General features: G+C 35.0%; 1 protein-coding gene and 1 long non-coding RNA gene across 2 annotated transcripts; both read left to right on the top strand.

Moving 5' to 3' along the window:
- The first annotated feature begins 473 nt into the window (after positions 1-473).
- On the top strand, positions 474-8,593 carry LOC133325330 (elongation of very long chain fatty acids protein 7-like). Its single transcript, XM_061534115.1, has 6 exons — positions 474-634; positions 3,458-3,648; positions 3,735-3,812; positions 5,231-5,393; positions 5,459-5,595; positions 8,297-8,593. Exons 1-6 carry the CDS (start codon positions 490-492, stop codon positions 8,591-8,593), a joined length of 1,011 nt encoding a protein of 336 aa, XP_061390099.1. The 5' UTR covers positions 474-489.
- Positions 8,594-13,288: 4,695 nt separating this feature from the next.
- LOC133325316 (uncharacterized) lies at positions 13,289-13,711 on the top strand. The gene is made up of 3 exons (XR_009754157.1): positions 13,289-13,319; positions 13,420-13,580; positions 13,638-13,711. It is a non-coding gene; the product is annotated as an uncharacterized LOC133325316 (long non-coding RNA).
- Positions 13,712-15,412: the final 1,701 nt, after the last annotated feature.

Genomic DNA, 15,412 nt, shown 5'->3' with positions numbered 1-15,412 from the left:
ATGCAGGTTGAGAAGTTTTGGAGTCAGTTGAGCATAAAAATTCATACGGTTCGGTTTGGCAGAAACCACCTCCAACAAGACTTGAACAAAACAATTAACATTTCCAAAACATGAAAAACGTATATTAACGATTGAACAGCAAAGAACGGAACCGAGTAACGAACGAACGACAAACAATCGCCAGAAGTGGATTACAAAAGTGCAAACATTTCCAATACGGGTCGGTTGCTCAATAACACTTGCAACAAGCAAACAAACAAACCAATATTCGGCGCAAGCACTACCAATAAGTGATAATGTGCTCTTAGCATTCGCTAAAGATTGAAACTTATTACTACTCTACAAAAAATCGCAACGGCGACAAAACCAACAGTGAATTGTGCTATACTTATATTCGAAGTGAATAAACGCCCAAAAATACCACACAAGGCCTAAGAAAACGTTCAATCCTAGAAGCCCAAACCGTATCACAAACAACAAATCATCAAAATGAACAGAAACATTACATCGGGGTTCGATATGGCTGCGGAGATTGCCCACATTGCAATCGAAGAATTCAAATCACATTATGTGACAAAGAACTTCACAGGACTAATACAAAGATATTACTACTTGGTGGAGGAGGATTATGGCGGTAAGTATTGTGAGCCGATTGCATCAGATTCGCATCTTGGTGTTTCGACAAACATATAATTACGATATGTATATATTTTGTGATCATTTCCCCTGCAAGTAGCTTACAGACTGTTCACAATATCAGATCTCTTTCCGTAGAATTGCCTCAAAAAGCGCACCGGAAGGATTAGTTGGCTAAGTGAATAAATGTCGGCTTATAAGAAATCCATTGTTTGCTTCCTATTACATAGCAATATTTAAACTTATTTCCTGCTCTCACCCTTTTTTAAGTCTTAATTGACGTTAAGTGGCATTAGTTGGGTTTTGTGAGAATTTATCCCAGATGATCTGAAAAAGATCATACAACAAACATATAATATATAAATTCTGCCAAAATTTTAAATCTTGGAACTTTATAAAACGCCACTTAGCCGTGCTCGATATTCTGTAACGATGGGCATTATTCGACTGAATCAGTTACTCATTTATTTTTTACAATTACTATTCGTATAATTTCATACGTTGTTTTGACGTTGTTTTAACTATCTCAAAGTCTTTATCAGTATATTGGAAAATACATTTTATTATTATTTAATATTGCATAAATCAATTCACATTATTATGCCATACCATTGCACGACCGTGTGTCTGTGTGTATGTAATTGAATATGTATAGGTGGATGGAGGAAATTTACCGACCGCTATATCAATACGATTAGCAATAATTGTTCTTCAATTACCCGTTTATTAACTACGGTGGCAATTAAAACAAACGAACTGCGGACAAACGTTAAGGGAATCCCATTGTCCGTCATCGGGGGTTAATCGATTAAGACCACTCGCCACGCAGGCGAGGCCCCTTAGACTGATTATCAAAGTGATCAACAAGTGCTAATAATGGATATTAGATAATAACTACCATTCTAGGTGTAAACTTTGAAATGGAAACTTTTTCGAGTTATCATCGGTGTAAAATGTTGGCTTGAAATATAATCGAACTGGCGTTATTTTATATCGCGACAAATATCTGTTCGATAAATGCGATTATATGGACCTTGTAATTATGTGGACCATTTAGGTCAATATCGTGATATCGTTAGTTGTCTTCGCCTATTGATGGTAAACCGAAATTGGCTGAATTTTACAACGTTCTTTCCCTATCATTGATGTTAACATTGACGACTTCGTGTCATCCCTCCCAGCAACTATAGCAGAACAGCTTTTTATACGTCAGATTAGCCTGTTTCCTCCTAGTACAAATTCCAAGCAAATGTGTCTAATCTGCCGAGATGTCTCAACAATCGGAAAATTCTAAGCGGATATACATTTAATTATTCGAGAAAACCTTGCAAATGTCAATGGGTATGATATGTTCTTTAGCCGCGATTCTGCTTTGGCTTATTGTTTGTTTTGCAGGCAATTATGGTTGTTGTTATTATTTTTAGAGAATTAAAAAACAAAAATGTTTTAATTACATTTAACTATGTGCGCCACTTCGAGCACCCCTCCCCCTCCTTCGGGCAACTCATTATGTGGTTCATATTCATATTTGTGGGCACGCATTAGGCGATTAAGCCAATGAACGAATTCTCAGTAAAAAAAAACGTTTATGGATTTTTTATTGTTCGCCATTGTTTTAATGTCGAACGACGAGTGCAAAGCGTGTGTTTTTTCATCTTCCTAAGATAGTCATTGTTTAGGGAACTGAATTAATTTTAGCGTTGTTGTTGCTGTTGACTGTGTGTTGTAGAAAAATACAGAAGTCGACTGAAAACATTGTGCCCTATGTGACACACGAATAATTACGATGGAAAGGTCTTAGCAAAAAGCCGGAAAACAAGTAAAGAGTTAAAAAGACAAAATTATGGTAGACATAATTATTTAATGTTTATTGGTAAGACAAACAAAAAAACTACTCAGCTGAATTCGTATTTGTTGTTAAACGACATATTCTATGAAGTGATATAGTTTAATTAATATTTGTATAAATCTCCATAACATAGTATTTTGGGGAGCCCGGAAACTAACAAAAGACGTTTTTGACTATGTCGAATGTTATGCTTCACAGTTATTTATATGAAAGTATTGCCCCGTCTTACAAACTTTGTAACATGAATAAATGCATGGCAAGAAAGATATCACGTATTACTCCAACGTTTCGTTTCCTTCTTGGATAATAATACATCGCAAGGCTAAATAGTCCAAAATCTCAAAGGGTTTCTGTCGAAGAACACGTAAAAAAACTTCAAATGTCAGACATCATTGAACCCCATAAATACAAAATTTTCAATAATTATGTAATTTCTTGCTACCTAAGAATGCTTTATATTCTTCTATAGCAAAACCCTGATATTCAACAATATATTTCGGCTGCCTATAAATGCACATCAATTGTATTAAATTAAAAGCAAAAGAAGAGAGGCATACATCGTGTTTTGCAGTTGTTGTTTACAAAAAACCAAAATCTGGTTGCCAAACTTGATCCAGAAAACCTGATGTATCGATGTTCGAATGTTAGTCTTAAAATTATTTGCAATAAGTAAAACATTAACATTTAAGGTGAATGTTTTTTTTTTTTGTCTTTTTTTTCTCTTTTATTTTTGCTTTGCATTGAAACCTACATATATATTTGAGAAACAACATGTCTTGTTTTTCCCCCCTTTTTTGCATTGCCAAGACACAAATTGTGGTGATTTAAACCGTAATCTGACTTGTTGAGATCCCAAATATGTGGTGAATATATGTAATGGAACGAATGAGTTCATCGTCGCCAATAGATTATCGAATTAACTGTAATCGCTTACACCCATTCATATACAACTACTTATTTTTGTTTTTGCAGATCCCAGATCAAATCGTTTCCCAATGATGTCTAACCCGCTATACACATTCGGCTTGGTGGGCATTTATTTGTCCTGGGTGCTGGTGATAGGTCCGTATTTCATGCGTGATCGTAAACCGTTCCAGCTCAAACGAACCATGGTCATTTATAATGCATGCCAAGTCGCTATCAGTGCATATATGTTTTATGAGGTATGTCGAACATTTGATACTTTCTTACAATGCACTCTATCGATTTCCTATCATTGAATTATTTATTTGTACTTGTCTCCTTGCAGCATCTAGTAGCAGGATGGCTAAACTACAACCTTAAATGTCAGCCAGTGGACTACTCAGATAGTCCAATGTCAAAACGGGTAAGTTATATACAAAGTTTGAATCTTAATCAGGACACATACATACATATCGGGTGTCACGGGAATATATAACTGGGTTTTAAATAGCACATCATTTGCCAAAGTCAGTAATCACTCCGATACTGAATATAGTACTCCGATTAGCAAAGAACTCAGTCTAGCCGTAAAAAATAACAACATGACAAAGCAGAAATACGTATGCAACGTACACGCTTGCATGCATGACACCAGCCAGAATGGAAATATTTAATTGTCGCCGGAGACATTTTCAAGTTTAAGGGGTAATTGTCCGACTGTTAAATAACTTCCAATTATCAGTAATTAATGCATACATTTCTTGTAATTGTTTCTGTATTAAGTGAATTACGCGTTTATTGACGCAACGAATTAATTTATTTGGTTTTAGCGGTTTTCAATATTCCATTGTTACTTATAAATCGACAGACGATTTTCATACGAGTCCACATTGTCAGTATTTGAACATAAAAATACATTTGGACTTTAAAAGTATTAAGATAAGATAATCCATGGGCCGAAATTGGCCCAGCGCTAGTATTTCTATTTGTTCTCTTAATGCGTGTTTAGTTAATTCTTTGTGCATTTGCAGAGTGGGACTGTTCATGAGAAATCGAAAGACTTAAGAAGCAAACATGCTAACCCAGAAATATAGAATGCAAAAATTAACACTTGTCCGTCCCTCTTACATGGGCACTTCCGCTCTTCAAACACGAACGCCACTCTCCGTTTTCCAATCGGGCAAAATAAACTCGCTTCGCTGTAGAATGTTTTGCTTTTATTTGTTTTTCTTTTAAGCACAATTTTCGTGCTGAAGGTCGTTGTTGCTGTTGCATAACTAGCCAGCCGATAGTTGGTTTAACCAATTTTTGTTATTGAACTGACTCAACACTACCCAACATTTGTGTGTATGTGTGGCGAGTGCTGTGTACAGGGGCATGTACTTGGTACACATCTGCGTGCTTGCAAACATACACTGGTGTAGTCTGGCGTCTTGATATTCTGTCTGCGGGAGGGGCGAGTGTGCGAGTGTACTTGTGGTCAAAATGGTTCTTAAACTCACCACACAATAACTCTGTGCAATATTTGACTTCAAATAAAATGCCAACGTGATTACCACTAACAAATATTTGTTTACAACTATTGTTGTCTTTTGGGTTTGGTAACCAGACTCGCAGACTTTTCAGACGCGTTTCGCACATCTTTAGCTGTAATGAGACGCTCGTAGGACAAATGTACATCAGAAATCAAAATTGACAAAGTCGTCATTATATGTTACTTATTATGGCCTATTCCTAGTTAGAATGATAGTAGTCAAAATACCATGTGTCCTGGGTCGTCAAACTTCAGTTAGTTAGTCATTAAATGAAAACTATAAACGATTATAAATTTCGCCTTTGCAGATGCTGAATCTTTGCTATGTTTACTACCTATCAAAGTTGACTGAATTCGCCGACACTGTGTTCTTCGTGCTTCGCAAAAAATCATCACAAATCACCTGGCTGCATGTGTACCATCACTCCGTAACCCCTCTCGAAACATGGGTCTTAGTTAAGTTCGTCGCAGGTAAGTCTTCGCGTTATAATGACATCGAAATCTCGAAATGTATTAACCTTGTTCGCAACTTACAGGTGGTAATGCCACATTCCCCAATCTCCTGAACAACTTTGTCCATATTTGCATGTATTTCTACTACATGATGTCCGCAATGGGACCCAACTACGCCAAGTATCTCTGGTGGAAAAAGTACATGACAGAATTGCAAATCGTAAGTATAGATGGCTCAACAATGTATATGCCCCCATGCTACACAGAACAATACTATAACTATTATGCAACCAAATATTTGAAATATATGTATGAAGCCTATCTGGCCGTCCGAAAATACTAACCAACAACCATAACCGGTTCAAGATTTGTGCAATTCGCATAGAATAGTTTTCCAAACCGCTTGTCTGTTCCTCTCTTCAAAAGCTTGACTTACATTCCAACTCAAAATTGTTGTGTGGATGAATTTTCCGGTTTTCAATATATATTCTGTGTTTTAAGGAAAGACGAGATGCAATCACAAATCGAACGAAGCGACATCAGTTAGGTGATATTGTCGTTGTCAACGTTTGTGACAAAGTGTCATTCATACCCCCAATGCACAAGGGTGGAGGGCATTTTAATAGTTCCCTAATTTAGGATATAATTTTCTCGTGTCGCTCCTCCGCACCGGTTTTGTCACGATTATTGGATTGAGAATGTATTGCGAAATTACCAGAAAATGCAAATATGTACAATCGTGCTAATTTGCTGGAGAATGCTCAATATTATTATGAAGTGGAAATCCATAGAACTAAAAGCTGTATTAACCAAGCCAAGACATAAATTACGTTTTCAAAACGCTGCTAACTGTTTCTTTTTTATAAAACTTGAAATTGAAATCTGTTGAGAAATAATGCCAAGCAGTGCATTTGCCAACCTCCGCCGCCCGGCACTCACGCTCACCTCTCTACCTAAACCCCCTAAACAACTCTGAGTGTCTACGTATGAGCAGAGTAAGCGTTTGTTCAAAAGAAACAACAACAACAATATTAGTACAACGTTCTTTACAGCGCTGATATTAAACTTTAAACAATTCCATTCGACCGACAAACTAAATTTGAAGCTCTCGTGCCACCTGAGTGCTGCCACAATGACTTACACATAAGCTGTAACAGCTACCATTCCGCCGCCAGCTTAGCACACTCGGTACACTACACAAACAAGACTATATAACGTAATTCATTCAATATTACAACAATGTTAGATGGTGTATCTATCCAGGGGACACCGGCTCATATATACCCTATCACGGATTTTTCACTTTAAATATATAGACATTGCAATGTAGCCAGCATTGGTATTACCCATTGTTTTCAACAGTTGGACGCAGTCTGGCCAAGGACATTAAGGTTCACGTATTAAGGTAGTTATGTCCTATACGGCATATTCAATGAGAACCCCCAAATGTTTTGTCGACATTTGAAACCAGTCCGTACATTTAAGAAAATTACCAAAAGCTGATGACTTCATTCTTCTTACGAAGCGCAAACATTATTACACCTTCCATATAGTCTGTACTGCCTCGCCCCTTCGGCCATTGTTGTAGTTGTTTTGATAAATGAAACAGGCAACTTAATAATACACGAGAGCTTAATATCGATTGTTATTCCATGCAACTGAGACATCGACAGGCAACCATACGGTCCGGGCAGGCAGGTTAACATGCCCATGTTGCATTACTGCAAATATGACGGCTGCAACAAACCGTTCAGCAGCAACCAGAAACCGAACGTATGACAGAGCAGCGTTGAAAACTTGTTGCACTACTCAGATGTTGACCAACGAATTGCTTTGTAGGTCACTCACAAGTGAGGCGATCGCAAGTCAACTCTCATCTACTGCAACAACTCTGGTGCATTATGTGGAAAAGGCCAAAAGTAGTTCAGACGTATGATCTACGAATTCAACCAAATTGGGGGATTACTTTAAACGGGAATAAAATTATAGTTTCGAATATTGAAACCTATTTGCTATGTTCCAGAACAGGAAAGACTTTTCCATTAATCGAAATTGTTTTAGACTTTCCCTTTAAAAATTTGAAAAGTTTACCACTTGTGGAGTATGGGAATACAATATTACAAATATTTTATACATATACAGATAGCCAGTTCACTTGGTTGTGCCGCAATTATCCGAAATTGTATTTAACATTACTCAATAAAAGGGAGAGGGCGACTTGAATTTCCCACCGTTCAAATGCAGAACGTCAACACGCCACCTTTACAAAAAATGCAAAATATTTCATTTGCGTCATTTGAAAACATTCCCAGGGAACCGGTTAGCACTGGTTAAATGGGTAATTCCAAAATGTATTATTCCGAATCTTTTGTCTTCTGGGTACAAAGTTTCAAATCCAGTTGAGATTTGTGTATGTCTACATATTTACATATAGATGAGTAGGCAATGAACTTTAACAAAATCCTAGAACAGACTATTTTTTATGCCGGCCAATTTAATTATTTGGCAACGTCTTAACGTCTTGTTGAGTGTAATATTAGCGTCAATAATATTTTCAACAAATATGAGTTGAATGAATGAAACAACCATTGGAACTAAACGAAGCATTCAGCTTATAAGTTAAAAAAAAAACGAATGAAACTGTAATCGGAAATATGGATCAGTTCTGAAAGTTTATATTCTTAATTGAGTTTTCGGGTGATATTTGTATTACTTTGGAGTTTTACTTTGTGGAGTTTTTCACATTGTTATACCACAACACTTGCTTGCTAACTTATGTTTTTATACCATGCACACATACGTACACTCCACATGCAAAGCATATATTTGATTTAAACAATTATTTACATGACTATGATGAGTGTGTACCACAACTTCAACTATTACTTTTACTAATTTACTATTTTTTGTGTTCCTTTTAGGCCCAATTCATCCTCTGCATCATTCACACCATTCGCGCTCTCTTCAGCCAACAGTGCCAATTCTCGAAATTCATATCCAGTCTGTTGTTGCTTAACTCCACGATATTCTTCTGTCTCTTCATGAACTTCTACATTCAGGCCTACAAGAAGGGCAAATCTTCCAAGGCAGCTGCAGCTGCTAAGCAGGCAACGACATGCGCAAACGAATTCATTCAGAAGCCAAAAGCGTTGGAGCTGAACAACAACCACAACAGCCAGGATATACTACCATCGCTAAGTCAAAAGAAGGTGAACTAATGTTGCACCAACCCGCATCCAAACTCAATCGTAAACTATTCCATAGCTTTGAACGACATCAACGAGCGTAATAATACTCGTTGCCGTAGGATATTGCCGCTGTTGGACCCAACAGTCTCTCATTTTAGTTTAATGTATATAAGATCGAATTTTGTAGCATAGTAGTGAGGTGAGACTCCAAGCCATTTAACTTCTTCAATACCGCATTCGAGTCATGTTGACATTTTCACTATTGTCTATATGGTACAGACTCTCAGGCCTTCGATGAACGGCTGTTCTGGGATCTATGTGAATTTTTGTAGGTAGCATATAGTTTGTATAGGGAACGATTTATTGAGCCACATGTGCCGCAGTTATACATTGGCCTGTATTTGAACTTTCCACCTATACTTAAGTTTTCTTCTATTTTTGTTTTGTTTGCAATGTTATGAATATGTAAATATGTATAATTAAATTTAGTATTATGTATAAATATATAAGGTATGTACGTGTAAATACGAACTCCAATAGCCGATGTACCTTTGTGCGAAAGCCTTACAGTTTCTCGTGAGGGTTTCCGTAGAACGGATCCGCACTTAAATTGAAGACTTGCTGTGCAGTATGTCCCATATCCAACATCATTTCTCTAATATGGGACAAGGCACCACCAATAGTCTACCATTGATAGAACACACGAACGCACGCACTGTGTTTAAATCTAAACTAGTCTTTAATTACAAACGTTTGTAAAAAAATACAAATCCGTTGTCTATTGCTCTTCTGATAGTTTTAAAGACGATCTTAGCATAAATGAATATTTTGGTGTACAATTTAGTTAATAATGTTATTGTTAAATAAAGTCCTTCTTAATGAAGACGTATATTGAATAAATTACATAAGCCCACTGTGTTTCTATTGCAGTATTGGTATAATGAGCAACATTGGATTGCGTACAAAATCAGGTAATACGTTTCTCCCTAAATTTAAGAGTAAGAAGTGTATTTTTGACAATTTTTATCATTAACTTAAGATTTTTCATAGTTATGGATTTTATTGTGTTTGTGTAAACGTACGGTGTTTTGGGTTTTTTTTTCAAGATTTGAGTTCCGATTAGGTATTCTACTATAATTAGGTATTTTGAAATATAATTGGATATCAAATGTCCTTTCTAGAAATGATTGATATCGGTCCGATTTAGAAGATGAATCAGAAGGTTGGTTTAGCAAGTAGCGCATTCATGTTGATACTTGGCGAAGGTATGATGGCGTATATAAAATCATATACCGAATTTTATACTATTTTCTTTACATACAATTTAAATTTTGGTAAAATGTTACTTTTCAAATATTGAACCTTTGTGGGTGAGGTATCTAAAGAAGGTACAAATCACGAAGTTCAATCATGATATAGTTTCGTTAAAAATATAAGGTTTTGCTAAGTTTGGATCAAAACGAATAACCCCTTTGCAGGTTATTGTATTTTTTTTAACAAAATGTTGACCTATTTGGTGGAGGTACCGGAAGGAGTGGTCTGATATTCTTTGGCTTCGAACAAGATTTTGGTTCGGAAGAAATGTTACGATATTATTTGTATATCTTTGCAGAGAGCGTTTAAAGATAAATTGAATACACCTGCAAATTATTAATATATTGATACAGGCGAAAACGATTATAGTAAACACTGGATATAACGACCAATTTTTTGTTCATATGGTACGAGCAAATTTGTATTATGACAAACATTTTACCAGCATCTTTTCTTCACCCCTCTCAGATTTCTTCTGATAACCATTCATTGGCGAGTTTCGAGCAACTTTAATTGCTCGCAGTCTTTCTTTCTTGATTTAAGGGATAAAATGTACTTGCGAGGAAGCATGGTACAATAATACAAGGTAGGACAGCTTGAGGTGAATAACAAAAAAGCAACTATGCACGTGTGGCTTCTTCTGCCAAAAATAAAATAAATATTCGCAACAAGTGTTTGTGTTTATTTGACATTTTTTCAACACAAAACAGACCGCTGAATGAAGGGTTATGATTTCTTCCCAAAATGCAGCAGGGAATACCATAAAATGTTTCATCCATAACAAAGTAAATACTTCCAGACGAACGTGTTAAAAACATCATTTTCATTTCAATTAAATTTGAATATATTTCAATTTATTTTAACTTTATTTGACATATTATTCAAAACAATACACATACATACACAAAATATGTATTTTGATTTGACGGAACAAGCCACCTTGAGAAAACATTGTAATTAGTTGGTAACTGTGCCCTACCTTGTAATAATTATACCATGCGAGGAAGTTATAAACAACAAGATATTTCTTTTTCCTTTCCTCAAATCAAATATAGATTTTTTTTATTCTGAAGTTAGAATCAAATTATATGGTATGTAACATGGATCAAATAACAGGTCATCCAGAAGGCGAATTTCAGGAAATATCTAATCCTGTATCTACATTTTATTTTACACAGCACTGACTTTATTTCAATAAATGCTTGCTTTTTCACCACAGCTAAATATGGTTATTTTTTCGAATTTCATACATTTTGACAAAAAATGTAGATATCAGCTGCCCTTACTGGATGACCTTAATATATAGATCTTGGTATGTAACAAGGTCTATATATTAAGATCATCCAGTAAAACCAGCTGATATCTCAATTGACAATTACTAAAAATTGTTTACACCATATATATTGCCACTTATTTTTTTTTTTTTTTTAATTCCGTAATTGGTTAAGGGAATTCAGTTTTCGGACTTGATGTAGGTTTGGTAAAGATAAATGCAAAGTTTGTTTCAAATTGGACATTTCGTTCGCCTAATATGGGATTTATAAATATTGATTTTTTGCTATTTGTGGAGGAGGTACCAGAAGGAATGTACCAATAGGTCCTATCTTCCTCCTTGATCTCCTCCTTGATCGTAAATATTATAGATTGTGCAAAGTTTGGTTCTAATCGGTTTGGTTAGTTTCTCACTCCCTCGCCTACGAAGTCACTTCTAAAAGCATTGTTGTTGTTGATTGACGGCAAGGAAGACAAAAAAGATTGATCAAATGCTACAAGAACAATTTGCACTGTTTCAAAATTGCAAAACAATTAGTCTGCTTTTCCACAGGCAAATTTTTATTTGGCAAATACTGAGTTTTGTAGGCGAGAGGGGTGCGAGGAAGAAAAACAAAAATTTGCCTGTTCAGAATTTGCCGTACACGCAAATTCTGCTTTGCTCTGTTCGTTGAAAACAATGGCTCTGTCTGTTAACTCGATATTTTTTTTTTTTTTTGTACTTCTACGTCGCCAAGTATGTTGGTGGTTAGAACACTTTCGTGCCCATTCACCATGACCGGTTATAAGTTCCCTGTCGTACATTCAACTAACTTTAAACTAATTGAAAACTAACTTTTTTCAATTAGTAGTGGTTGATAAATCGACTTTTTTACCTGTAACCAACTGACTATTTTAACATTGTGATGTCCTACGAAGTAGTCAATTTTCCGAATTTGCACTACTTTCAGTTAACTTTATAGTCAGTTATCCAGCAGTTAACTTATAGTTAACTTTTTGCAGTTAGCTATATATCTACTTGTTTAAATACGCTTTCAGTTAATTTTGTTTTAAACTAACTATTTGTAAGTCAAATTGTAGTCAGAGAAAAGTTACTTTTTTGCACGTTAGGTGAAAAGCCACTATTTGTATCTTGCTGAAATAAAACGAGGTTTAAAAATTTACATTATTATAAAACAACAATTTATTAATATAAAAAAACATAACAAGGATCACATCATTTATCACAAAGATTTTTATAAATTATTTAAACATTTGCGGTTTAACAATACAAATAAAATTAATATTAGTTTTTGGTTTTAAAAATCTTAGGAATGGAAAAAATTAGTTTGCACATTTGTATTTTAAATAAAAAAAATTGTTAAAAATATTAAATTAATTATTATATTGAGGGCAAACGTCCCCTCAATATTGTTTTCATTGTATTTATCTGTGGAGTAAAAAGAAATCATTTAATGGATACATAAACAAAATCAGAAATGTTATTAGGAAACTTACATAGTCGTTACGATTATTTTCCGCCTCAAATGTCGTTTACTCGCACTTCTCATGTTTCTTTTTTTCTTCTGTATTAAAAAAATTGTGTGTTCAAACCACATTACATTTAACCACATTATTTATTACATTTAATTAAAAACTCACTGTAAAACTTTAGATAAAATCACAAAACTTTATTCACAAACAAACGACTTTCAATCGACAAATTAAACGCGGGATTTGTTGTTTACAAAATTACACTTCCAAGGCGTACATTAAAATTTACGCCGTTTAAATTGAACGGCATTGGTGGCCGATCGCCGATATTTTCATACATTTTTTTTGCATTGCGTAGTAGTGGCTTTGTAGCCAGTCTATACCAGCTAACTTTAAATTGGTTTTTTTGTAGTTAGCTACTCATTTGACGACAGGGTTACTTGAAAAGTATCAGTACTCTTTTATTTTCTTTTTCTTTTTGTTTACAGTATGTGTGTGCTTACAGAGGTATAATAATATAAATGGCGTAAATAAGAAATCAAAAACAAAAGCAAAGAATAATATCAAAATAGATAAAAGTGAAATTTAAGCAAAGATGACGATTATTTACAAAATAGTCAAACTTCGATTTTACAAAGCGCAATGAAATTGATTAATTCATCTGTATTTTTTTGGTTTTTGGACATCAGGATTTCCGGTAAGTTGTTAAACTTCTTGAAAAATCCAAAATCGTTCCTATGATTCTGATACTTTTTGAGGAAAAAATAATGTGTTTTTCATCTTCAATTTCGTTGCAGGTTTCACAAAGATTTGAATCAGCAATTCCAATTCTGTGGAAATATTTCTTAGTGTAAGTATGACCAGTAAGCAATCGATTAACAATTTTTATGTTTTCAGGTTTCATGTTGGATGATAAGAACCAGGGCTGTTTAGCAGGCGCCGGGAAGTATTGGTAGAAGTAAGTTCCTTTAGTACGTGAGATATCCTTGTAATTTTCTATAAATTCGTTCCACAGGAGTACTTCAATATGTTTCGACGCATCTGTGACCGACAGACAAAAGTTTATTGGTGAACCAGCATTAGCAGCATGCTTCGCGAAATAATCGGCAGTTTCATTTATTGGTATTCCGACATGGGAAGGTATCCAGACAAATGAGATTTTTGTTAATTGCGAATTTATGATTTTATTCATTATATTGTACACAGTGAAATTGTGTGATGTGTTATTTTTAAGCAAAAGACAAGCATTTTTGCTGTCCGTAAATACAGCAGCTGTACTGACACCGTCTTCAATCGTCAAATCTATTGCCTTTTCAATTGCACATAGCTCACCGGTAAGAGAAGAAAGTTTTTCATTAATTTTGAAAACGAAATTTTGATTAGAGGATATGTTGCAAACAGCGCAACCAGTATTATTGTTGAAAACTGCAGCATCAGTCGCCCAAATAGATACGCCTTCCGATCTGAAGCCGTTAATTAATTCGTAGTAGTGACCTTTAATGTACTCCATTGGTATATTGTGTTTTTTAGTGTTAAAAATGTCCAAAATGAAAACCACCTTGTTGATCGGATTTAGATTGTAACCAATTTTGAGATTATCAAATACTGTGCGAAACTTTGTATAAACATATCCAAGACTGTTTTTTCGATATATTTGAAGTGAAGTATTCGTACAAAGATAAGTTGTATATCTTAAGTCTTATTAATTCTTTAGCCGCCAAATGTTGAGCTCTTAGATCGGTTGGTAGAGTACCAGCAAGAGCGCATACAACATGATATGGAGTGGAAGGTACTAGACCCAAATTTCTCCTTAACAACTGATTTTGAAAACTTGTTAGCTTCTTGTTTATATACGTTGGCCTGTGAGCCATTGATGATATTGCATATTCGGTCTTTGAAAAAACAAGCGCTTTTGACAGGTTTATAGCTTTTGCTGGATGAATTCCACTTTTTGGACCAGTGACCATTTTTAACGCATTAACAGTATTTCTGCAGGATAACATCACCTCTTCGTAATGTTCCTTGAGTGATAGACTGTTTTTAATATGCCTTCCTAAAAATTTAATGGATTTAACAACGTTTACTTGGACTCCATTTAGTAAAATATGAGGAATTTTCCGACCTCCTTTAGCCACGTACATTACGGAAGTTTTATCAGCATTCACGTCGAGGTTAAGTTTTTTTAGCAAGGATACCATATTATTAGTTTTTATTTGTAGAATATTGTTGGAACTCTCGAAGTCGGGGCTTGCCACCAGCAAAATAAAATCATCCGCATATTGAAAAATGTTGGTGTTTTCGTCAGCCAATCCATGAAGACCTAATGTGTATAGGTTAAATAGTGTTGGGCTTAAACAACTGCCTTGTGGAATCCCATTGTATATATTTAGTGTGGAGTTACCCATACATAGCGTCCTTTTGTAGAGAAAATTTATAATCCATGATCTAATTTGTAGCAGAATGTTTATTAGAATCATCTGCAGGTAATTTATATCGACACATTCATAGGCCTTCGATACATCCATCGAGAGAACAAGAACCTTGTATTTTTTTTCTTTTGAGGTATTTATTGTATGCAGTATGTCATTTATACATGTTGAAGTTGACACATGTTTGCGGTAAGCATATGATCTAGGTGGAAGAATATTATTTTCATCTAGAAATGTGTTGAGCCTTTGTTTGACCATGAGGTTTACGATCTTTGCCAGAACAGAAATTAAAGCAATTGGCCGAAAATTTGTACAAATATCTAGATTTTTTCCTTTTTTCGGTATGGGAACAATTTTAATT

Source organism: Musca vetustissima, unplaced genomic scaffold (genome assembly GCF_032173495.1).
Source record: "Musca vetustissima isolate MV318-11 ecotype Yass unplaced genomic scaffold, APGP_CSIRO_Mvet_v1 utg470, whole genome shotgun sequence".
Taxonomy (NCBI): Eukaryota; Metazoa; Arthropoda; class Insecta; order Diptera; family Muscidae; genus Musca; species Musca vetustissima.
Note: the sequence above shows the minus strand (reverse complement) of the source record. Positions and strands in the feature narration are given on the sequence as shown.